The sequence below is a fragment of the Microcebus murinus genome, chromosome 6 (genome assembly GCF_040939455.1).
Source record: "Microcebus murinus isolate Inina chromosome 6, M.murinus_Inina_mat1.0, whole genome shotgun sequence".
In the NCBI taxonomy this organism is placed as follows: Eukaryota; Metazoa; Chordata; class Mammalia; order Primates; family Cheirogaleidae; genus Microcebus; species Microcebus murinus.
In genome coordinates, this window is record NC_134109.1 from 108,255,105 (window position 1) to 108,281,636 (window position 26,532).

Sequence of the window (26,532 nt, forward strand, 5' to 3'; positions counted from 1 at the left end):
CTCTTCATGTTGTGCCAGTGATCAGCAGCCTGTGGACAAGTTGGGATAGTCTGTGCCTGGTCATGCTGCAATTCCTTCGATTACATGCAGTGGAGCAGGCAGTTTTTGCACGTGAAATATACAGAGTAGAAACTTGAAAATAATTGCTTTCTAGTAGTGAGTGTAAAGTGCCGTGGGAACATCCCCTTCTTACACAGCATCCCCGGCTCTGACGTGGTGGACCAAGTTCATCTGGCTTGACCGATGCAAACGGGGCTCTTCTGGGGAAACCTCCACAGTGACTAACTTTGCTCTGCAGTTCTCAACCACTCTGCGTGGTTTCCCAGAGCTGTTGCTGAGGGACACAGCAGGCAGAGCAAAGCCTGTCATCTTGTCATCTAGGGGATCCAAGGATTCCTTTGCTGACTCACTATCCTAGGGAGAAGTGATGCATGGGGCCCCTAGTCTGCTTCGAAAGGGGTATGCCAGGATTCCAAAACCAGTCCTGCAGCCTGCCTACAACAGTGATGCTGGCTTACTCACACAGCTAGCATCTCTCTGTGTTATTTATGCCATCTGCAAAATAGAATTACACAGGAAAAGGATTTTGGATGAAAAAGATATTCAGTGAAATAAATGACCTTTTCTTTTTTTAAATTTCAGGGGCTAGGTTTTTCTGCCTAATAACAGTCTCTAAAAAGGGGGATGTGTTAACTCATGGTTACTGGTCATTTATTAGTTTTGACTACAAATGTTGTTGTTAGTCAGCAAAGCATTCGAGGGTCTACTTTTTATATTTTTATTTAAAAATTTCTTTATTTCAGAGTATTACAGGAGTACAAATGCTTTGGTTACATAACTTGTTTTTGTACCGCCTGACAAACGTGCCCACCCTCCAGATAGCACATGCTGCATCCGTTAGGTGTGCAGTTACCCATCCCCTCTTCTCCTTCCCTGGAGGGTCTACTTTGGATGTGAGAATGACTTCTCTCTCCTCCAGAGGCCTCTGACACTATTGCCTTGTATGTAACTGTCTTAAAGCTAAGTACATGAGATCAGGGATGTCTGCCTTGTTTGTCCCTGTCTTAGTTTAGTTTCCCCCAGATGCAGACCCTGGGACAAGGATTCAAGTGCAAACAATTGATCTGAGAGGTAATCCCAGGAATAACTGGTAGGAGAGGAAGAAAGAGAAGTTAGCCCAGAAAGAATCATTACCAAGCCAGTTACCATATCATGGGTAATGAGCTGGATCCCACTGGGGAATTTAGGAAACCGGGTATTACACAAATCTTAGAGTTGTCCCACATGAGGAGTGAGGGAGCTGGGGTATTTTTATGATGATTTCCATTAATCACTGGTTGACAGCTGCTCCTGGGTAACATTATTTGTATATCCAAATGGGAAAAAAAATGAACCTTAATCCCTACCTCATTCCACACACACAGTTTAATGCAAGACCATATGCCTAGATGCAAAAGTTTATAGAAGAAAACACAGGAGACTATGTGTGCAACCTTAGGGAAGGCAAAGTTTTCTTGGGCAGAACACAAAAAGCACTAAAATAAAGCACCTGAAAAATTAATAAAAAGCAATTCATCAAAATTAAATATGTCTGCCCTTTGAAAACATTATTAAGAGAATGAAAATACAAGTCATGGAATGCAAAAATAAATTTTTATTACATATATCTGACAAAGAACTGGTACTCAGAATATATAAAGAACTCCTACGAATCAATAATGGCAAAAGATCTGAACAGGCACTTCACCCATAAGATATACAAATGGCCGATAAGCCATGTGAAATGGGTTCAGTATCATGCATCGTCCAGGAAATGCAAATCAAAAGCACAATGAAAAACCACTACATACCCACTAGAGTGGCTAAAACGAAAGGGGCTGGTGGGGATACAAAATGGTACAACCACTATAGAGGAGTCTTTGGCAGTTTTTTATAAAGTTAAACACTTATCTCTCTAGGGCCCAGAAATTCTACTACTAGGTATTTATTGAAAATAAATGACAGCACATATCTACAAAAAAGACTCGTACAAAAATGTTCATAACAGTCTGGGGGGGGGGCTAGAAAACAACCTAAAAGACTAGAAACAGATGAAGAATAAGCAAATTGTGAAACAGTCACACAATAGAATGAGCACTAAAAAGGAATGAACTACTGATAAGTGCAATATTAGGGATGGAACTAAGGAAACAAAATTACACCAAGTAGTAGAAGCAGCTATAAGAGTATATTTTGTGTGATTTCATGTATATGAAGTCCCAGAACAGGAAAGCTAAGGTGTGGTGGTAAAAATCAGACCAGTGGTTGCCTTTATGGGGTAATATTAACAGAGAGGAGGCACTTACAAGGGAAACTAGAGGTTTTGGAAATTTTGCTTGGGATGGTTTTGTTTGGATTTTATTTTGTTTTGGACGTTGGTTACATGAGTGTATATAGGTGTCAAAACTTGTCTAATTGAACATATGAGATCTGTGCTTTTTATTGTATAAAATTATACCTTAATAAATATTACAGCTTTATCTTTGAAAAAGAAACACAATGGCCATTAAAAATATGAAGTAATTTCTTCAGTGTTTTGCCCTCCTATAGACTAGACTATGAGCTTCAGGGGGCAGAAGCTCTGTCACTCCCTTGTCCAAAGTCTGTTTTGTTCTCTACTATATCCCCAGCACCTAACACAGTGCCTGGGACCTCTTGAGTGTTCAAGTCACATTGTTAATATTATGAGTTTGTAAGAGCATCTGTACATTGAGCCGTGGCTTTATCACATCTCCCTTTGGAGACGTGACCTGTTCTTGGCAGACGCTGGTGGCCCCAGAAGCTTGAGCACAGGTGCATTGTCTAGGAAGAGAGCTTGCAGGCGGGAACCCAGCAGGGCCCTTGGTGTCCTTGGGCACTGACAGGGTCCCAACTGTGAGCACCATCTGCTCCTGTGAAAGGTGTCTGACAGCAGCCGCAGCCCTGGACCTGGAAGGTGAATGCCTTTGAGACCCAATGTCAGGCTCCCATTCTCATCCTCCCTGCCTGTAGGGAGCCCACGGAAAGTCACTTTAACCCTGGAAATAGAAAGTACCAACATATGTACCACTTTGTAATTTACCAAGTGTTTTCCCACATATGTTCTTATTTTATTCTTCTAAAAAAACCCTGTTAATGTAGTTGTTTAATAACTCTATTTTACAGAGAGGTTAAGTGACTTCCCCAAGGTTACACAGCTGGCAAGTAACCTGGGATTCAAACCAAGTTTTTAACCGTTTACTACTATGCAGTACTGCTGTGTCATTAAGGACCTTCAGAAACAGTTTCTGAAATCTGACCCCTTCAGTAAACTTTACTGGTGTACTGAAAACATAAGTAACACATCTAGCTTGCTTTAATCCAATTTATCCCATATGCTCCTGAGAGCCTGAGAGATTAACCTGCCAGACCGCGAGTATGATAGAGTCACTTCGTTATGCAAAATTTCCACATTCCTTACCACCTACCGAGTAAAATGCATACTTCCTAGCAGCTGTTCAATGCTCTTTTGCCCCAGCTCACATTTTGCCTTATTTTCCTTAAAAAACAACTTTGCATTCTAGCTGGTTTATGTCATTATCCTCATTTCTGCAACTTCAATCCTCAATTTCCCCTGGAATACTAGTCTCCTGCATCTTCCCTTGGGAAATTTTTTCTCACCCCTCAAGTCCTGACTCACATGCCACTGCCTCTTCCCATTGGTAGATTTTTTACTTCATCTGAACCCTTAGAGCACATGGTTTGTACCTTTCCCATGGCATTAACTGTCAGGTATCATGGGTATGTTTTGCACCTTGCTTTGTCTTCCTTATCAGATCCCGAGGTTCCAGAAGGTTAGATTGCATGCCTTATCCATTTCTGAACCCCTATACTGACTAGCATAGTTGTTTGCACACTGTAGATATTTAACTGATGCTTTGTAGAGTGAATACAGTACCACCTCTCCAACCATTGTCTGTGCCTTTAGTACTCTTAAGGATGCATAGTTTTAAAAATTGTTTGCATTTTAATTCTGTTCTATGTATTTGGTTAACATAGCCTCCAGCCTTTGTACACTTTGCTTCTGACTTGACACAGACTAAATTCTTTGCTAGTTGGGAGGACACATGGAGAAGTGGTGGAGTCCACAGTTCTACCCTGGCTCTGCCATTCACTGGCTGTGTGACCGTGGACAAATCTCTTCTACTCTCTGGGCCTTATTTTGCCTTCCACTGTTCGATGGGGGTAATAATCCTTGTTTTGCTTCTTTAATTCACCACAAGGTTGTTGGGAGGACAAATGAAATAACAGATGTGGCAATGGTCTGTCGACTATAAATCATGCAGAAATGTCGTTTAGTTGCAGCTGCTGTTTGATTGAGGCATATCTCTTGTCGCCGGCAGCCCCCACCCATCTGCTCAGCAGGAAATTATGTCCAGGGGGCCGCAGGATGGATGCTGAGGAAATAACCACGTTTCCCAAATGGCGGTGGAACCGGGGCTGTGTTGTGGAGGGTCTGAGGCGGGGTCAGGGACTTAGTCATCTGGAAGGCTGCTGTGAGGAAGGGAAACACCCTTGTCCAGGCAGCCTCCCAGAGCCGCCCCGTGCCAGTGAGCAGACGTTACAAGGAGTCAGGCACTTCGGGAAATTTCTCAGAGTCAGAGCTGCTGGACGATGACGCGTGCTGCCTGAGGGAAGGAGAGGGCCAGAGTGCTGCAGGAGTGAGACTGCCACGGCCCACTTCACGGTAGAAGTGACAGCCTCTGCTTCGGCGCCTCGGTCTAGAGCGACCCCTGTGCCCGCAGGAGCCCCCTGCAGGAGTCTTCTGAGCCTGCCCATTGGCCTCCGCGGAGGAGGAGGGCGGCCTTGGGTGCTTCCTGATTGGTTAGCTGCGCAGATTGGCAGGTTCCCCCAGCTGCGCGTGCGTAGAGGTCAGACATGGCGGAGGCGGGAAAAGTATCTGTGGGCCTCGGGCTCCCTGGAGGAGGAGCGGCCCAGTGGCCTCTGCAGCGGTATGGTCGCTACGTGCCCTCAGGCACCGGAGAGTGGCCCGGGCCTGGCCTGGAAGCCGGGACAGTCTCCTCCCCCACGTGGAAGGTGAGGTCTGAAGGCAGGAATAGTTCGGAGGCGCCCACAGCCCCAGGGAGGGAGGGAGGACTGGAGGCCAGCGGCCACACTGGGGGATTGGTGCCCCAAATGCGACCTGGACAGGTGAAGGGGACACCAGGGGGCTGCCAGGCATGTCAAGGAATTGATAGGCCGACAGCTAGCATAAAAACATATATATATAGACACACACACACAAATATATACATACATATAGTAATAGGAGACATGATTGGAACCCATTACATTCTCAAATTAATTATGCAGGGGAGTAGTAAACATTCATATATTCAACAAATACATATTGAGCATCAAATATGTGCTAGACTCTATTCAGGGTGCTAGGAATATCTTGCAACAAGCAAGATATAAAGATCCGTTCTCTCGCTGATGTTTTTAGTCTAGTGGAGGATATCGCATTTGTCCAAATAACTATGTAATTATGGAAAGGAGGATTGAATCATCCATAACCAAGTTGTCATGCTCTTTGGCAGTCAAGCATTCACACAAGACTAAATTTGAATCCTACCTTTGCCACTGAATTTCTGTGACATTGATTTAGTTCCTTAACCTCTCTGTATCTTACTTTATCTTAAAAAAGAGATAACAATAGAACAGTCATTCCTTGGAAATATTGGAGGCTCGGTTCCAGACCATCGCAATAAAGCAAGTCATGAATTTTTTGGTTTCCTAGTGCATATAAAAGTTAATGGTTACATTATACTGTGGTCTATTAAATGTGCCATAGCATTATGTCTAAAAGAACAATGTATGTATTACTATCTAGATTAAAACATAACATATTGCTAAAAATGTTAACAATCATTGGAGACTTGAGTAGGTGGTAATCTTTTTGTAGGTGGAGGGTCTGCTGTGATGTTGATGGCTGATGACTGATCAGGGTGGTAGTTGCTGAAGGTTAGGGTGGCTGTGAAAAATATCTTAAAATAAGATAATGCTGTTTGTCACATGGATTTACTCTTCCTTTCACAAAATATTTCTCTATAGCATGTGATGCTGTTTGATAGAATTTTACCCACAGTAGGACTTCTTTCAAAATTGGAGTCAGTCCTTTCAAATCCTGCTGCTGCTTTACCAGCTAAGTTTATGTAATATTCTAAATCCTTTGACAATGTTTAAGCATCTTCCCCAGAAGTAGATTCCATCTCAAGAAATAACTTTCTTTCTTCATCCATCCATAAGTAGCAACTCCTCATCTGTTCAAGTTTTATCATGCACTTATAGCAATTCATTCACATCTGTGGACTCCATTTATAATTCTAGTTCTCTTGCTATTTCCACCAATCTGCAGTTACTTCCTCTATTGAAATCTTGAACCTGTCAAAGTCATCCATGAGGATTGGAATCAACTTCTTCCAAACTCCTGTTAATTTTGATATGTTGACCTTCTCCCATGAATCACTGATGTTCTTAATAGCATCTAGAATGATAAATCTTTTTCAGAAGCTTTTTAACTTACTTTGGCCAGATCCATCAGAGGAATCACTGTCTGTGGTAGTTATAGTCTTACAAAATGTACATCTTAAATAGTAAGACTTGAAAGTTGAAATTACTCCTTGATCCATGGGCTGCAGAATAGATGTGTTATCAGGCATGAAAACAACATTAATCTCCTTGTATGTCTCCATCAGAGCTCTTGGATGACCAGGTACATTGTCAATGAGCAATAGGTCTCAATAGTAGGCTTAAAATATTGGGCAAACCATGCTATTAGCAGATGTGCTGTGATTCAGGCTTTTTTGTTCCATTTATAGATCATAGCCAGACTAGATTTAGCTTAATTCTTAAGGGCCCTAGGATTTTCAGAATGGAAATTGGCCTCAACTTAAAGTCACCAGTTGCATTCATTAGCCCCTAAGAAGAGAATCAGCCTATCTTTTGAAGCTTTGAAGCTTTGTCAGTGATTTAGCTAGATCTTCTGGATAACTTGCTGCAGCTTCAACATCAAAACTTGCTGCTTCATCTTGCACTTTTCTGTTAGGGAGACAGCTTCTTTCCTTAATCCTAACGAACCAGTCTCTACTAGCTTCCAACTTTTCTTCTGCACCTTCCTCACCTCTCTCAGCCTTCATAGAATTGAAGAGTGTTAGGATTGGGCTCTTTCTGGATTGGGCTTTGGCTTAAGGGAATGCTGTGGCTAGTTTCGGTTTCTCTCCAGACCACTAAAACTTTCTCCATCTTAGCAGTAAGGGCTGTTTTGCTTTCTTGTCATTTAATTTCCTTCAAGAACTTTTCCTTTGCATTCACAACCTTGCTAACTGGTACAAGAAGCCTAGCTTTTGGCCTGTCTCAACCTTTGACATGCCTTCCTCACTAAACTTAATCATTTCTAGCATTTGATTTAAAGTGAGAGACGTGTGACTCTTCCTTTTATTTGCACACTTAGAGGTCATTAAAGGGTCATTAACCGGCCTAATTTCAATATTGTTGTGACTCAGGGAATAGGGAGGCCTAAGGAGAGGGAGAGAGACAGGGGAACGCCAGTTAGTGGAGCAAGTAGAACACATATAACATTTATAGATTAAGTTCACTGTCTAATGTGGGCATGGTTTGTGATTCCCAAAAACAATTATGATAGTAGCATCGAAGATCTCTCATCACACATCATTATAAGAGATATAGTAATAATGAAAAAGTTTGAAATATTGTGAGAATTACCAAAATGTGACACAGAGACACAAAATGAGCACATGCTGTTGAAAAAGTGATACTGATAGACTTGCTTGGATGCAGGGTTGCCACAAACCTTCAATTTGTAAAAAATAGTTATCTGTGAGCACAATAAAATGAAGTGCAATAAAACAAGATATACCTGTACCTACTTCATTGGATTGTTTTGGTCATTGAATAAGTTAGTACTTATTTAATCACCTAAAATAGTACCTGGCATATGTTAAGTTATGTAAGGGTTTGCTGTTACTATTATGTTGTTCTGGTGGTATGTTTTAACACCGCAGCTTGCCAGTCATTCCATTCCCTTTGGTCTGGTTTGGGTGTGGATGCTGGGGTTTTGGATTATGCACACACGTGGGTATAAGTCCATGTGTATGCACACTCCTGTGTATGTTTGTTTTGAGCAGCAGTAGTTAGGAGAAGAGTAAAATAAAGAGAACAAATATTCCAGGTAGAAGACACAACGTGTACAAAGGCCCCACACCTGGGAAAATCTCAGCATGTGTAATGTGTAGTGAGAAGGTCAGTGAGGTCGGTGCTTTTAGAGCAAAGGGAATGATAGCTTGAGGTGAGACTGTCTGGAAAGGTAGGCAGGTGCCTTGTGAACATTATTCTAAAACCAATAGGAAGCTACTGAAGGGTTTTAAGCAGGGGCATTTTCATCTTTGAAAGATCCCCACTCTGGCTGCAGAGTGTTGGAATTGGAGGAGAATATAAGTGGATTTAAGAAGATCACATAGAATGCTATTGCAGTGTCGGACCCAGGAGAATGAAGTTTCCTCAGTGGTATTAGAGTTATTTCAAGGGGAAAGCATGCCTGCTTAACTTTGTTGAATGGTGCTGCAAAGTGTAGAAAAATGATGATGAAGGGGTGTCCATTGAGTTTAGCAGCATAAAGGTCCTTAATGGTCTTTGCTAAGACAAGTTTCCATGGAGTGAAGGGAGTGGAAGCCAGATAGGAGTGGGCTGAAGAGTGACTGGTGGGTCAGGAAGTGAAGCCATTGTGCATGGACAGTTCTTCTGAGAGGCTTGGCTGTGATTGTGAGTAGAGATAGGGCATGATGAATTATTCACCACATTCTAGAATATTAGAGCTAGGGAATTCCTTAAAGCTTGAAATCAGTGTATTTAGGACCATAAAAAAGGCATTAAATACTTAGTTGTACTCTTGTGGAACATTGTATCCTGAGGAATGACAGAGGCTGATAATGCAAAATGGGGTGAAGAAAGAATTAAATTCAATGATGACTGGTCTATGATTGGGTCTTATAACAAAGCAGGACTGTGTGAGGACATATTTAATTTTTGTGATTGTTCCAACAGGTTCCTTGGTACCTTCTCTTAATACTCTTTAAACTCTTTCTTTTAAGGCTTTTATGTTGGGTGCATTGGCTCAGAGGCAGCCAGGTAACTCTTAAATTCTTACCCTGCAACCCAGAGGCCATGGACATTTGACCATTCTAAGGAGTGGATTGTTATTGCACTTTTTTCCTTCTCTTTGCAAAGCTCTTCATAATTACTTATAAGAAACAGCATTTTTCACCAGTTTTCAAATGTTTGGCATAAAGCCATGGCTACAGTGACAAGAGATGAGGTTGGCTTTTGCAGTGCTTTTGAAAACTGAACATTTGTACCTTCCTTTGAATCTGTGCCGAACCATCCTACCTGCTGTGATCAGTTTCAGCTTAGGTCTGTCATTTTTTTTGGAAAAACGAAAGAGAAAACAAGATTTGTTCTATTTTATGGGCACTGTGACTATTGTGCAATAATAATAATAAAAGATGAGCCATCTAAAGAACTGTACTCTCTAAGTCCCATGTGAAATTTTTATTTTAAAAATATGTGGTACCTATAATAAAAAAAGATAGGTTAGGTAAAGCATAAAAATATATTATTGTGGAGGATAGAGTCATTCTAGTTGTTTTTTTTATTTCAGAAACTTTAAAATTCAACCTTGGTTGAACCTATTTTGAGTTTTTTCATTTTTTTCTGAAATTATGGGGAGAATCTGTTCTCCTGGTACTGTTCTATATAGTTGTTTAATTACAGAGAAGACTTTCATCACAATGGCTACATGCCAAGACAAAAATGTCAACTCAAGAGAAAAAATGAATAGTATAATAAGATTTCTAAGACTTGAAGTCCTAGTTGAGAGGTAAGGTCAAATCTAAGACAAAAAGATTATTATATACAGAATATCTACCATATTTTATAGAATATCTAATATACCTGATTATGTATACTGATTTGATTTACTTCTCTAAATTGAATTTTTCTTATTAAAAGTCACTAGAGAGAAATTAACTGCGATTTGGAAGCAAATACACTTTTTGTAACACAGTGAAGAAAAAAAAAGTAAAAAGCCCAATGTTTTAGAGCTATGTTACTCATACTTAATGTGCATATATGGGAATTTGTTTAAAATGCCAGAATAGATTTGATACGGGAAAAGAGATTTTAGTTCTAACAAGTTCCCAGGTAACACTGTTGCTGTTGGTTCAAGGACCACACTGTGAAAGACAAAGGCTTAGAAGACCTTGAATGAAATGGGCAGCCATATAGCAAAATTAATAAAATGAATTTATGAAGTTATGAGGTAAGGCAATCAGATTCATGGTGAATATGCAAACGTTATATTAATAGAGTTAATATTTAAACCATCTGTCTCCATTTAAGTGGAATGAGCAAATGAAATACAAACTTGAACTTGATTTTAGTTTCTTACATCTGTTGGCCCAGCCTTTCTGAAAAGATTATGATAATAACAGATTGGTCCATTTTATGTCTGAATATAATTTAGTCTACTAATTTGAGAATAATTTTGAAAGGTGATATTAATTGCAGGTTGCTTTTAAATTAAAGAGTTATCATGTTTTTCAGATTCCAGGGATTTCTCAGACATGCCCTAATTGGTTGAACCTGACAACTTCTAGATTATTTTTTCCTTTCATAGAGAAAAAAATCATCCTTTAAGTTTTATAGGAGGAATTTAAAATAATTGCCCTACTTAGAAATTAAGAAATAGAATGTAAAATTTGTACTTGAAATGAACTTTTAAATGTTGATTTAACATAAGGTTTACTTTGAGTCTTCTTAACACTGTCTTTTTTTCTTTTGTATTCCTGGTGTCTAATAGTACCTAGCACATGATACGTGCTCAGTAAATGTTTGACTGAATGTATGGTATGGTAACTTTTCTTATGACAATGTGATAATTACTAAATGATACCTATTATTTGTTAAGTGTTTAGTATATTTCTTACAGCAGCCTTATGAAGCAAATACTATTATACCTGTTTTATAGATAATGAAACTGAAACTCAGGTTCAGTGGCTTTCCCAGGAACACAAAGATAAGTTGAGAAGAAAGAATTCAAACCTTGGTTTTGCTTTTATCCTCTATGCTGTTTGCAGTAGAAGTGCTAATCTTTCATACGGGTAATAGCAATTCAATGATATGGATGAGGAATTTTGAGAGTAACTCATAAGGTGAAAATAAAAGAAATGGAAGTTTTGATTTTGTTTTTAAGGAAAATTTAAGATTCAATAAAACCCCCAAATTATTTCTTAAAATAGCAAGATGGTAGTTCTTTGCATTCTTGCTAATTTTTTATTGGATGCCTAATGTTGTGAATTTTACCTTCTTGGGTGCAGAATATTTTTGTATTCCTGTAAATATTCCTGAGCTTTTTTCTTGGTTAGGTTACTTGGAAACAGTTTGATCCTTTCAGGTCTTGCTTTTAATCTTTATCAGGTGGAACCAGAGCATTTCGTCTAGGGTGAATTTTTTCTGACTCTTGAAGCAAAACTCTTGAGTATTCTACTCGATGCCCTGAAAATTATGTTCTCTCTGACTGCTAACAGGAACTGTTCCCTGCCCTGAGTGAGCTCTGGGTATTATTCCCTAATTTCCAAGAAGTAATCTAGGACAGTGGTAAGGCTTACCTCCTTTGTTTCCTGTCATTTCTCAGTAATCGTGTCCTTCATTACCTGATACCTATTATCTTAAAAACTGTTGCTTCTTCTAATTTGTCCAGTTTTTTAACTGTTTCAGGTAGGAGAGTAACAGGAGGTATCTGTTTCTACCTGTTGGCCAGAAGAGGATCCCTAGTGGGTCTTTTGATTCAGTTCCACTTAGTCTTTTTCTACTTCAGGTCACTAGTTCAAGAAAGTGTTATTAAATTATCTACTGGGTACTGGCATTCAGCTAGACACTGGAGATGCTGTGGAACATCACACAGTCTTAAAATATTAGGGCAGCTGAGTAGAGGATTACAAGAGTAGGTAGAGCCTGATCAATGGAGCATGTTTCCTTAAGGTGGGCAGAAGACATTCATCAGAGTCTCTCCGGGGTGCCTGTTGAAAATGCAGCTTCCTGGTTCCTGCATTAGACCTACCAATTAGAATCTCTGGGGTAGCTTTCTAGTTGATGCTTATGTACTGCAATCAATCTGCATGCCCTGACTATGAAGAAAGGGTGGAGAAAAGGGAGTAATTGCTAAAGTAATGCTAATATTATATGGCACTTTATAATTTATAAAGTATTTTTATAACCCTCTTTCCATTTAATTCTCATAACTTTAAGGTCTCATTACCACTTAATAGACAATCTGAGGCCTGGTTAGGTTAAACAGCTTGCCGAAGGTTAACATAAGAATTGGAAGAACTGATTCTAAAACTCATGTTCCTTCTGCTCTACACCGTTCCTTCCTACATTGGTGTCTTCTCTTATGCAGCTGTAGGAGTATCATCAAGAGCTAGTATTTTCTCATGTAGCGTGCTTCTTATGAAGAGTTAACAGGTAATATTTTGTGTTAATTAGGATTGAGATCGGCTCTGAGTGACAGAAAATATAGTGGATTAAATAAAATGAAAGTTTATTACTCTCCACATTAAAGTCCAGAGCTGGTGTGACACTCCAGTGGCAGGAACTGAGGCTCCTTCTGTTTTATCCTCTGCCATGAGTGGCCATGGTCTCACAGTCTGAGATAGAATTGATATTCTAACCCTCTTGTGGAGAAGGGGATGAAGAAATGGACAAAAGGTGCATGCTTACTGTTTCTTAGGGAAGTTTCCTGTAAGCTGCCATATGACAACTTCCTCCTACAACATAGTGGCCAAAACTTAGACCTGAGACCATTCTAGCTGCCTGGACAGCTGGTGTATGTAGGCCGTATTCCACAAGGTCATGTGTCCTGCTGAAAACTAACGGTTCTCTTACCACATAAGAAGGAAAAGTAGATATTGGAGGACAACTGGCAGTCTGCCATACACTTTTTCTTCTGCATCTGGAGACTGCTAAGAAATAGACTTATTTCTTGGGTCCCTGGTAGGAACTCAAAAGGCATTTTCTAATAATAGCAACAACAAAAAACTATTATTTAGTGCCTAATTACTATATGCCAATACCTAGAACAGTGCTTGGCAGATCCCCTCCCCCAAATATTTATTCAATGATTGAATCAAGGCCAAGAATTCCACTAAGCATCTGATCTTACATTTCTTTTAATCTTTCAGATGATCCTATAAAGCAGTTATTACTATTTTTATTTTGCAGATGAGAAGATTAAGTATGCTTCTAAGTGGCAGATATAGGACTTGATCCTAGGGCTGTCTGAGTCCAGATATTGTCTTTTATAAAGTGGTAGTCATTAGTGCTGATTACCAAATACACTAAGATTGCATAGCCCTGGCCTCTAGAAGTTAAGTGTGTCATATGACTGGTTTTGGCCAATGAAATGTGAGCAGAACTGACAGACGTCATGGGCAGAAGCTTTAAGATCCAGTGTATGATTCATTATTCCTTCCTTTTGCCACAGTGTTGCAGGTGTTGGCTTCTCTGTCAGTCTATGTCCTGCAGTGAGAACGATAGGCAGTGTGAGGTAGAGTGTGAAGACAGGTAGAATGAGGATCGATAGGTGGTGTAGGTGAGAAATAAACCTTTGTTTCTGGGGGTGGCTGTTAATTTCTACATACTCTAGGCCAGGGGTCCTCAAACTTTTTAAACAGGGGCCAGTTCACTGTCCCTCAGACCGTTGGAGGCGGTTGAAGAGTGCGGTGCACATTCCACACATGCGCACTGTGGGCCCCGGACGAGTCGGCTGCTAAGCAGGACAGGCAGTGGTGGCAAAAACACCTGGTGGGCCAGATAAATGTCCTCGACGGGCCGAATGTGGCCCATGGGCCGTAATTGAGGATGCCTGGTCTAGGCTATACCCGACTGATAGATAACGGGAACATTTCTATGCTGTAGTTATGTTTAATTCACTTATATGCAATACACATTGTAGATTGCATAGGCTTTTGAGGAAGAACTTTGCAGCTGATGTTCTAATATTTTTTTCCTATGACAAAATCATTGCTTATGAGGACGGTGGTAGTTTGAGATGGGAGTCTGCCAACCTCCTCATTTACTGACAAATTACTAAACTCCTCTTTCCTTCTCCTCAGAAAAAAAATCACTGCTTATTCCAAAGCACTAGTTTATAAATACATATTTCCAACTTGGGATCAGTCTCTTGTCTCTTTCTTCAACAAACAAAAGCTTAATTTTATTGTGTAACAGACATAGTTTTCATAGAGGCCATGGCTTGTTTGTATAACATGATTTAAGGTAGGATTTATCTGGACAAATATAGTGAAGAAGATTTTTTTCAGTTTAGTGGTTTGAGGAGTCCAAGAAGTTACAGTTTATAATGAGGCCCAAGAGTATTAAAATTCATTCATTTTTAGGATTTACTTCCCACCTACTATATGCTAGACCAGGCGTCATCAAACTACAGCCCTCGGGCCACATGCGGGTGTTTTTGCCCGTTTGTTTTTTTACTTCAAAATAAGATATGTGCAGTGTGCACAGGAATTTGTTCATAGTTTTTTTTTAAACTATAGTCCGGCCCTCCAACGGTCTGAGGGACAGTGAACTGGCCCCTTGTTTAAAAAGTTTGAGAGGCCGGGCGCGGTGGCTCATGCCTGTAATCCTAGCTCTCTGGGAGGCCGAGGCGGGTGGATCGTTTGAGTTCAGGAGTTCGAAACCAACCTGAGCAAGAGTGAGACCCCGTCTCTAGTATAAATAGAAATTAATTGGCCAACTAATATATATACAAAAAGAATTAGCTGGGCATGGTGGCACATGCCTGTAGTCCCAGCTACTCGGGAGGCTGAGGCAGAAGGATCGCTTGAGCCCAGGAGTTTGAGGTTGCTGTGAGCTAGGCTGACGCCACGGCACTCACTCTAGCCTGGGCAGCAAAGTGAGACTCTGTCTCAAAAAAAAAAAAAATAAAGTTTGAGGACCCCTGTGCTAGACACTATGCATTAAGGCAATACTGCTGAAAGAGCTTACCGATTAAGCTCATGTACCTGCTCATTTGGAATATAAGGTGTTTTTCACTTTACAAATTACAGCACTGTATTTGAGAAATAAATTAAGGTGTTTCTTTAACTCAGATTTAGAAATATAATTTGGATATTGGAACTGTCATGAGCTTAACTGGGCTTTGTTTTTGTGAATGAATAGAAGAGTGTGTCCACAAAGCTATCAAAGGTGAATGTGAGAGTTGCAGAGACCTAGGATAGATAGGTGTGCCAATGGGAAGTACCACTTTCTGGTATAGTTGGTGATTTTTATAGGATTTATTAGTTTGGGAAAATTTTTTAAGGATTTTTAAACATACTTGAGAAATGTCCTAAGAGTATTTTTTATAGAAAGAACAATATCCAGAGGGGCCTTGCTTAGTAAGTTCAGAGAGAAGAACTTATTCTTTTGTTGCATGGAAGATGTTTTGAGTAAATATTAAAATATTATATTTATGGCTACTAATAGAGGTGATCAAGTCAACTTTGGTAGCTATAATTATCCTTATAGGACTGGATGATTTCATGATCAATAATCTTAATTTTAGGGATATGTGGTAAAAGAAGGGGAATCACATCTCATGCTTTGATACATGAGGTACTTTTTGTAGGTTCTAAAAGAAAAACATTTCTCCCATGTATATATCATTACTTTAGGGGGAGGAAGGTCCATGTCTTATTGCTCTTGTATTATTTATATTATCGTTACTATTAACACTTTGCATTTCTGTGAAACATAAAAAAAAAATGCTGAATTTTACAGTTTGGTAATGGGTATGAGGCAGGACCACTTTCATTAGCATAATATACTCTACAAGTTTGTTGAAATAATTTATGAGACTCTGTAGCTACCAAGAGTCAGTGGGGAGGCAGTGGATAGCCTATTTAGCAATTTTGCATATTTTTTATATTTTGCAATGCAGTTTGGGCCAATATATAAAGCTGTTATACTTTTTTTTTTTATTTTTTTTTTATTTTGCTCTGGACAGTGCTAGGACGTTATACTTTTTGAAGGGTCTTAAAAACAGAAAACAAAACCCATAATCAAGTACATAATTTAATTCATCACAATCTGAAGAATAGTACTACTTTAGCCTTTCATGTACCTATAGTTTACTTTAGGGTAATTATGTTTGAAATACTTTTCTATGTTTTCATATTCTCTTGATGTTTTTCTACTTCATTTTAGATTTTTTTGTACAGACTTACACAAATACATGTGTATAACCTTTGAGAAGATTCTGTTTATGTAACCTATATATAAGATGTGCTCTAGTTACTTAACTGATGTATAAGCTTGTGATAGGCAGGCTCCAAATAAATCTCAGTGTGTGCTATTATGTTGATGACAAAATACTGCCAGAGACGGGTCAGGTTGATGTCAATGCTAAGGTAAACTTAGGTTAGCAGCTGGAATGAAGAGAAGATGTGAATATATGTTCTCTGTGACACCTTAACATTATTATCTTTGTATGTTACGACTTGGTCATTAGAGATAACATTTTTCTTTGAGCTTTCCATATTGCATTAATGTGAACAAAAAAATTATCACTCATTAAAGGTATTTCCCAAGAGCCAATAACAAGGATTTTTTTCTCAGATAACTGGATTATGGTAGGTGCTATGATATTGGAATTTTTCTGTAGAATTAGGACATTACATTCAAGTCCTCAGTGTCCTTGTCTGTAGTAAGCTGAAGGGTTTCCTTAACCTTGATTCTATCTAGTCAACAAAGGACATTGGAAGCCTCTTGCAGCATTTTTTATTCTAATGAATTTCAAGCACATTTAGAGGTAGACAGAATAGCGTAGTGATACACATGTGTATCCCCCAGCTTTAAGAATTACCAACTCACAGCCAACTGGGTTTCACCTGTACCCTATTCACTTCTTCCTTCTCATGTTATTTTGAAGCAAGTCCCAGACATCACACCATTTCATGAGTTATTTCAGCTCACATCTTTAAAAAACAAGGACTCTTAAAAAAAATAAGCATAAAACCCTAAAAGATTAACAATTCCTTAATATTATTTGTCAGTGATCAGATTTCAAATGGTCTGATAAATGTCATAATTCTTTTAAACAGGGCCATACTTTGTGATTGATTAGTATATCTTTTAATTTTTAGGTCTCCCCTCCGTATGTTTTCCCAACCCAACCTCTCTCCCTTCTTTGTAATTTATTTGTTGAAGAAACCAGGTTCTGCAGAGTTTCTCACAGTATGGATTTTGCTGACTGCATCTCTGCGGTACAGTTTACTATATCCTTTGTGCTCTGTATTTCTTGTGAGTTGGTAGTTTAATCTAGAGGTTTGATCAAATTCAAGTTTGATTTTCTTTTTGGCAAGACTACTTCATAGTTTGTTTTTTTTTTTCTTTTAGGAGGTGTATTATGTCTATTTCTCTTTTTGTGACGTTGTAGCTGGTTTTTTTTTTTTTTTTTTTGGAGACAGAGTCTCGCTCTGTTGCCTGGGCTAGAGTACCATGGCATCAGCCTAGCTCACAGAAACCTCAAACTCCTGGGCTCAAGCAATCCTCCTACCTCAGCCTCCCGAGTAGCTGGGACTACAGGCATGCGCCACCATGCCTGGCTAATTTTTTCTATATGTTTTTTTCAGTTGTCCAGCTAATTTCTTTCCATTTTTAGTAGAGATGGGGTCTCCCTCTTGCTCAGGCTGGTCTCTAACTCCTGACCTCGAGCTATCCTCCTACCTCAGCCTCCCAGAGTGCTAGGATTAGAGCCGTGACCATGCCTCTAATGACCTGGCCCACGTTGTAGCTATTGATACACAATGCCTACAGCCATTCATTAGGAGCTGCAAAATATTGATATTGTAATTTTGTCATGGTTTCTTATATATTATTTGGAATATTTCTGTGAAGAAAAGCTAGGTTCCTGGTGGTTGGTTTGTATAGAAGTAGGATAAATGATTGATCTTCTCTCTTCATATACCAATTAAAAAATTAATTCTCTAGAATCCTCTGGTGTTGAAGGAGGACATGTTTGTTTTTAACTGGAAGCTTTGAAAATCTTCCTCTGTCCTTCTAATTCAGGAATTTTATCAGGATGTGTTCCGCCCTCCCTCCCCCCCATTAATACCTGGAACTTGAACCATTTCCATCTTTAGTCTTGTGCCTTTCTGCAGTCGTACATTTTTTTTTTTTTTGTGAGACAGAGTCTTGCTTTGTTGCCCAGGCTAGAGTGAGTGCCGTGGCGTCAGCCTAGCTCACAGCAACCTCAAACTCCTGGGCTCAAGCAATCCTTCTGCCTCAGCCTCCGGAGTAGCTGGGACTACAGGCATGTGCCACCATGCCCGGCTAATCTTTTCTATATATATATTAGTTGGCCAATTAATTTCTTTCTATTTATAGTAGAAATGGGGTCTCGCTCTTGCTCAGGCTGGTTTCGAACTCCTGACCTCGAACAGTCCTCCCGCCTTGGCCTCCCAGAGTGCTAGGATTATAGGCGTGAGCCACCACGCCCGGTCTAGTCGTAGAATTTTTTTTTCTATTATGTTTTTGTTTAATCAATACCTTTTCTCAGTCTATTTTTCTCCCTCCACTTTAGCCCTTCTTGTTACCATTTGTTCTCCAGGGTCTGAATCTTTCCTTCATGTATCTTATATTGTTACATATGATTTCTTCCTCATTGTAGTTTTGCTCTGTTTCTAAATATTTCTCCTACTTGATCTTTCAGACCATTAATTTGGTCTCAGTAGTATACATCTAGTTCTTCAATTAGCCATTGAATTTTTATATCCATAAAGCATAGTTTTAGCTCCAGTACTCTCCATGTTATTAATAAGAGTTATTATTATTTGGTTCAAAATGTTGTTGATCTCCTCCAGCAATTTTATTCCACTAGGAGTCACCTGTTCTGGGGTTTCTGTTTGTTTTTCATCACTTTATCCCACTGGATATGTTGTTATTTTCCTCCTCTAACCTATGACCCTTTTCACCCGTGGGCCTCAAGTCTAACAGTGGATACTGTAAGTGGTGAGTATTGAGAGATGCAGGAGCCACAGTGCTGTGGGCCTCCTGTGGAGGAATAGGAAGGACTCAGTTAAGTTGTTCAGTGCCATGTGGCTTGTTGGAGGCTGGGAGACTAGCTGGAACTTCAGAGCACACAATCTGATCTGCCCATCTTCTTCGTGTCTAACAATTTCCACGAGCTAGACTCTCTCCAAGAACTGTCGCATCATCTTTGCCCGAGGGCTCCTTGCTCAGGTTTTCAGGGCTTTCTTTCTCCAAGATGGGGGAAACATTACACCAGCTCCTTTTATCTGGACCCTGAGACCTCAGCTCACCCTTCTGGCCCACTTGGATGCTGATCTTAATAATTAATAATTACTCAAGGAAAGGTAAGTGGTATTTGGATTGGATTTGGGAAGGGAAGACGGCAGGGGTGCAATCAAGCTACCATTTTTTCCTGAACCCCTTGGAAGTTCTTAAGTTAGACACTTTCACACTGTTTGAGCACACCATGTAGACCTTTTAGATGAGGCATTGCAACAGATAACTGAAAAAAAATAAGCCTGGAATCCTCTTCACCCAGATATCTAGTTAATTCTCATACCTTCCATTCTTTGCTTAAGCCTCATCTCAGTGGTGCCTACTCTGGCCTCCCTGTTTATATTGTAGCTTCTGTGCCTTGTCTTGGCACTCTGATTTCCCCTTACCCTATGATATTTTTTTCCCTCTTTCTTAGCATTACCTAGATATTAGGTAATCTACTTATTTACTATGTTTGGTGATGTGCCTAGAACATCTGACAACCAGAATGAATAATTTAATATCTTCTTCTCCTAAATGATGAAATTATTTTCAGAAATAATCATGAAATTGAATTAAATATAATATTCACTTATTATACAGACAGTGAAAATTCTTTTATTGAGCTTTATTATAATCATGCCAGTTAAATAAATAAATAGAAAATACACCTTACAGTGTAAGGCAGGAAAAACCCCACAACTATTAAGCCAATTGCTTTTGTTTAGTTAACTGTTTGAACTTTGATATTCCAGTTATAGACTGATATTTTATGTAACTAATTGTCCATTAACTAATAAGTGAATTTTTTAAGGAAAACTGAATGCTTCCAAAAGGTACAATTTAAGTAACTACTGGTAAAATTACTGATATGTTTTATTCTCTTTTATGCTTAGTTTTGAACATTTAACAATTTAAAAAGAATAACTTTTCATGTTAATGATATTGTTCAAATTTGGTAAAATATTTTGAGTGTAAGCTAAGCTTTAACTTACTAAACAAAAATGTTACATCTTGCTGTTTATATTTCACTGTTTTAAATTTTAAACACAACAATAAATACCAAAGGTCCTATAAAATGACAGGATTGGAATAACTCAAGTTCTGTCTCTTGGTCTTTACAATCATAGCACGATCTTTGTTTATTTTGAATCTACCATTTAAATGCAGAAGAATGTAGTACCATAGGGTTGAGAAGTGAACTGCATCCTAAGAAAGCGATGGAAATAAGAATGTCATATTCAGCAGCCTCTGAGTATAACAAAGCATTGATAACTACCCTTAGTGTATGTATGTCTGTGGCTAAGTCTGCATGTATGGGGGCCAGCTCTAACTAGGAGTTGTCCCAGTGAACTTCTATGTGGAAAACAGTTTATTTAAGAATAAATAATAAAAATCTGATAATTTGAAGCTTGCATTTGTATTATTTAAACTCAGGGCCAGACTCAGTGGCTCATGCCCATAATCCCAGCACTTTGGAAGGCAGAGATGGGAGGATTGTTTGAGCCCAGGAGTTCAAGGTTACAATGAGCTCTGATGGTCCACTGCACTCTACCCCAAATTCACCCTGGGTGACAAAGCAAGACCGCGTCTCTAAAAAGCAAAACAACTCAGCAGTAACTACAGTAATTATTTAGAACTTAGACCAACAGAAGATTTTTTTCAGGAAGGAGCATTTTATTACTGACATTGTTTAGAATTGCTGGTACGTGGTGGTGATACAAAGCAGATTGATTTGTCAGTGTTATTATGGTTTATAAATTCTCTACAGACCAAGCATTCCTTTATTGCCTGCACCTGAGATGGACAGCTCCCACCACCCCACCTTTAGTATGTCTCTAATTATGTTTATTGTTCATTGTTATCTGTACTCTTGCTCTCTGCATGGCCATCCTACGTTAGCTCCATTAAGGCAGGGACTTTTGTTCAATGATGTATCACATCTAGAATAATGCTTGGCATGTAGTAGGTGCTCAATAAATATTTGTTGAATGAATGAATGAAGCTCAAGGTCAGGGGTTTTCCTTCTATGTTTTTTCTTTCCCAAATTACTTATACGAAGGATCAGTACATAGATACTCTGTTATTAACTCACTGGCTTAAATGCTTGGTATATGGTCTCTTCTCTGAACCCTTGCATTTCCATGTGAATTTTATAATCAGCTTGTTAATTTCAATTAAAATTTTAGAATTTTGATTGGGACTGGATAGTCAACTTGGGGATAACTAACATCTGTACTAGTTTCCTATTGCTGCTGTAGCAAACTAACACAGACTTAAGTGGCTTAAAACCATACAAATTTATTAACTTATAGTCTAGAGGTCAGATGTGTGAAATGAGTTTTATGTGGCTGAAATCTAGGTGTCAGTAGGGCTGCATTCCTTCTGGAGACTCAGTAATTCATTTCTTGCCTTGTCTAACATGTAGAGGCTGCCTGCATTCCTTAGCTACCTGCCTTCCATATTCAATGCCAGCAGTCACTTTTCCTTCTCTGAGTCTTTCTGCACCCTTCTCTCCCACCCTTGTGATTATAATGGGACCCACTGGATAATCCAGGATAATTTCCCCATCTCAAGATCTTTAACTTAATCACATGTGCAGAGCCCTTTTTGCCATGTAAACATATTCATAGGTTCTAGGTATTAGAGCATGGAAATCCTTAGGGGACCATTATTTTGCATACCACAGTATTTTGATAATATTAAATCCTCCCATCCATGAACTAAGTATATCTCTCCATATGTTTATGTGTTCTTTCTCTCAATTTTCAATGTGTTCATCTTCCATGTCTTTTGTCATATTTATCCATAAGTATTTCATATTTTTATGCTATTGTAAATTTTGAAGCTTTTAAAATTTCAATTTCTAAGGCCGGGCGCGGTGGCTCACGCCTGTAATCCTAGCACGCTGGGAGGCCGAGGCGGGCGGATTGCTTGAGGTCAGGAGTTCAAAACCAGCCTGAGCAAGAGCGAGACCCCGTCTCTACTATAAATAGAAAGAAATTAATTGGCCAACTAATATATATAGAAAAATTAGCTGGGCATGGTGGTGCATGCCTGTAGTCCCAGCTACTTGGGAGACTGAGGCAGCAGGATTGCTTGAGCCCAGGAGTTTGAGGTTGCTGTGAGCTAGGCTGACGCCACGGCACTCACTCTAGCCTGGGCAACAAAGCAAGACTCTGTCTCAAAAAAAAAAAAAAAATTCAATTTCTAGTTCTTTACTACTATATATAAATATAATTGGTTTTCATTTATCTTTCTAAAATTCACAATTAGTTCTAATAAAATCAATTGAATTTCCCACATAGACGATCATGTCTGTGAGTAGAGATGGTCTTACTTCTTCCTTTCCAATCTGGATGCTTTTTATTTCTTTTTTCTGTCTCTGATTACAGTGCTTAGAACCTCTGATAATGATGTTGAATAGAAGTGGTGAGAGTGGACATCTTGTCTTGTTTCTTATCTTAGGGAGAAAGCTTTTAGTCTTTTACCATACAGTATGAAGTTAACCTTAGGTTTTTTATAGATTCCCTTTATCATCTTCAGGAAGTTCCTTCTATTCCTGGTTTACTGAAGTCAGGAATGGATGTTGGATTTTGTCAAATGCTTTTTCTGCATTCTGTCATCTACTAAGGTGATCACATGGCTTTTCTTTTTTAGTATGTTAGCATGGTGAATTATATTTTCACATTACTTCCTAATTTCCTATTTACCCATGGATTACTTAGAAGCGTATTATTTGGTTTCAGATTATTTGGAGGATTTTTCAGAGATATTTCTATTACTGATTTCTAATTTAATTTAATTGTGCTCAGAGAATATACTTTTGAATTTACCAAAACTTGTTGAATGGCCCAAATATGGTCTGTCTTTGTAAATGGTCATATACTAGAGAAGAATGTGTTTTGTGCTGGTGTTGGATAGAATATTCTATAAATGTCAATCAGTCATGTTGGTTGATAATGTTGTTCGAGTCTACTATTTATTTGTTGATTTTCTATGTACTTGTTCTATCAGTTATTGAGAGAGGGGTATTAAAATCTCTGACTATAATTGTGAACTTGTCTATTTTTCCTTACATTTCTATTAGTTATTGCTTCATGTATTTTTTTTTTTTTTTTGAGACAGAGTCTCACTCTGTAGCCCAGGTTAGAGCACCGTGGTCAGCCTAGCTCACAGCAACCTCAAACTCCTGGGCTCAAGCGATCCTTCTGCCTCAGCTTCCCAAGTAGCTGGGACTACAGGCATGTGCCACCATGCCCGGCTAATTTTTTTCTATATATTTTTAGTTGGCCAATTAATTTCTTTATATTTTTAGTAGAGACCGGGTCTTGCTCTTGCTCAGGCTGGTCTTGAACTCCTGAGCTCAAATGATCCGCCCACCTTGGCCTCCCAGAGTGCTAGGATTACAGGCATGCTTCATGTATTTTTAAGCTCTGTTATTGGAGGCATAAATGTGGAGGATGATTATGTTTCTTGATTAATTTACTCATTTATCATTAAGAAATTACCTTCTATATACCTTTTGATATTCTTATCTAATGTTAAGATAACCACTCCAACTTTCTTTTGACTAGCATGTTATATATTTTTTCTTTTTATGTTTAACCTGTTCACATTTTCCTATTTAAAGTGCATTTCTTGTGGGTGACATGCAGTTGCATCTTGTCTTTTTATCTAATCTGACAACCTCTGCCTTTTATTGGGGCATTTTAAGGTATTTATGTTTAACGTGATTATTGATAGGATAAGGTTTAAGTCTATCATCTTGCTATTTGTTTTGTATTTTTATTATCTGTTCTGTGTTCCTTTTAAATTTTGATCCTGTTCTCTTTTGGATTAATTGAATATTATTTATAATCCTACTTATCAATTATCTTTTAAAGATATTAAATAATAAATATAATCTCATATTTACCCGTGTAATTAATATTTCCAGTGCTCTTCATTCCTTTGTGGAGATCTCAGCTTTCATCTGATATCATTTGCCTTTTGCCTGAAGAATTTCCTTTTAACATTTCTTTCAGTGCAGGTCTGCTGGTGATGAGTTCTTTCTGAAAACATCTTTATTTTCTTTGAAAATTTTGCATTTTAATCCATGCCTTTATTTGGAATTTCATATTCACTTATCCATTCAACAAAATATTGGGCATCTATTATGTGCCAGGCACTATCCTAGGCATTTGCATATATAGTAGTGACCCAAACAGAAAAAAAAATCTCTCTCTTCATGGAGCTTACATTCTGCTCAGGGTAGACAGATAACAAATAAGTAAACCTAAAGTAACAAAAAAAGTTGTAAGAGGTATGGAGAAAAATAAAACTGGAGAAGGGAAGATAAGTGGTCTGGTTTGAGTGAGTTTTCTGTAGGATGGTTAGGAAAACTCTTATCTGCAAAGATGACATTTAAGCAAAGACCTGACAAAGAGTGAGTCATGTGGAGATCTAGGAGAAGCGAATTTCAGACAGAAGAGCAATGGTAAAAGCCCTGAGGTTTATGGTCACCAGAGTGCCCAGTGGGTCCAAGGAGCAGCGAGGGGTCCAAGGAGCAGCGAGGGGGCCAATGCGGCCACGCAGAGTGTGCAGGGGCGGGTGGTAGAGGATGAGAGTGGAGGGGCTGTGGGGGTCTAGACGTCGGAGCGCCTTGCAGGAGCGCCTCTTCCGAATGAGATGGACAGCTACGCAGGGCCCTGAGCTGGAAGTGTCATGATCCGACTTAACTTTAATAGGATCACTCTGGCTACTGTATTGAAAATAAACTATGTGTTGGAGAGGGAAGAAAGAACAAAAAGGGGGAAGCCAGTTAGAAGGTTGTTATAATAATCCAACAAGAGATGATGATAACTCAGATGAGACTATAAAGAGTGGTTGGATTGTGGATATTTTGAAGGAAGACATGAGGGATTTGCTGATGGCTTAGATACGGGTATGAGAAAAGGAGAGGAGTCAAGAATGATTCCATGGTTTTAGCCTAAAGAAATGGAAGGATAGAATTGTTTTCTGAAGTGAGAATACTGTTGGAGTCATATGCCTACAACAGCCTAACGCATGCTAGGTGCTTTGTAAAAATTGAATGAATAATGAATGAATGAGAAGATTAGGAATTCATGTTAGGGACTGTTAATTTTGAGATGACTGTTAGACCTTTATTTACATGGATATGTTGATTGGGCAACTAGATGTAACAATTTGGAGGACAGGGAAGAAGTCTAGACTGGAACTCTCCTGGAAGTCATAGGCCATCACTTGAAAAAGTTGTAAAGTACTTTGGGAAGAATTAAAATCTTTATAATGAGTATTTTTATCCAACAAGAGACATAGACAAGAAAATTTATAACAGTGTTATTTGTAGGAGACCTAAATTTTTTCCTAGGAGACCTGGGAGAAAATATTCAACAACAACAAAAAATAAAAAAAATAAATTGTGGTGTAGTCATAGAATGGTATTATATAATAATGAAAATGAATGTCTGTGTAACACCATTGATGAAGCCAAACATAAAATAATTCTTTCTGTATGATTATACTTATATAAATAAAACTGAATTATGGTGTTAAAAGTCAGGATGGAGATTATTTTAGGGGAGGAGGAAGCAGGTGGTGATTGGAAGACAGCACTAGGGAACCTTCTGTAAACCTAGTAATATGCAATTTCTTCACCTGGGTAATAATGATGTGTTTGCTTTGCCACCATTAACTGAGCTATACATTTGTGTTTTGTATACTTTTTGGTAGACATGTTACATTTCTAAAAAAAGTTAAACCATCATGTTAACATATTGCTTTCCAAAGAATTTACTGACCAGACTCTAGTTTTGAAAGCTATGCTTGACTCCTAGTTATCTTTCTAGTTCTAACTAATCATAAAGTATACAAAATAATTCATTTAAACTATGGTAGGAAGAGTGTTGTGCAAGGGACTGAGTTCTGAATACTGGGAAAGAGGCAGAATTACAACTACTGAAGAAGTTAGTGAAGGGCTTAGTATGGCTCCCTTGATGTCTAGAATGTTATTTGATTTTTAAGTTTGGAATTTAAGATTAATTAGAGAAAACTTAGTAGAAAATCTTAAATTTAAATATAATTAAAATTTTAAATAAAGCATTAAAACTCCAA

The 26,532-nt window shown here is 38.6% G+C and overlaps 1 protein-coding gene across 2 annotated transcripts in view; it reads left to right on the forward strand.

Annotated features, from left to right (window-relative positions):
* Positions 1-4,902: 4,902 nt before the first annotated feature.
* Positions 4,903-26,532, forward strand: part of REC114 (REC114 meiotic recombination protein) — a 103,078-nt gene continuing 81,448 nt past the window's right edge. For both annotated transcript variants that reach the window (XM_012748220.3, XM_076004540.1), the window contains exon 1: positions 4,903-5,094. In XM_012748220.3, coding sequence (XP_012603674.1) covers positions 4,936-5,094 — 159 coding nt within the window. In that variant the 5' untranslated portion in view covers positions 4,903-4,935. The remainder of the gene's footprint in view (positions 5,095-26,532) is intronic.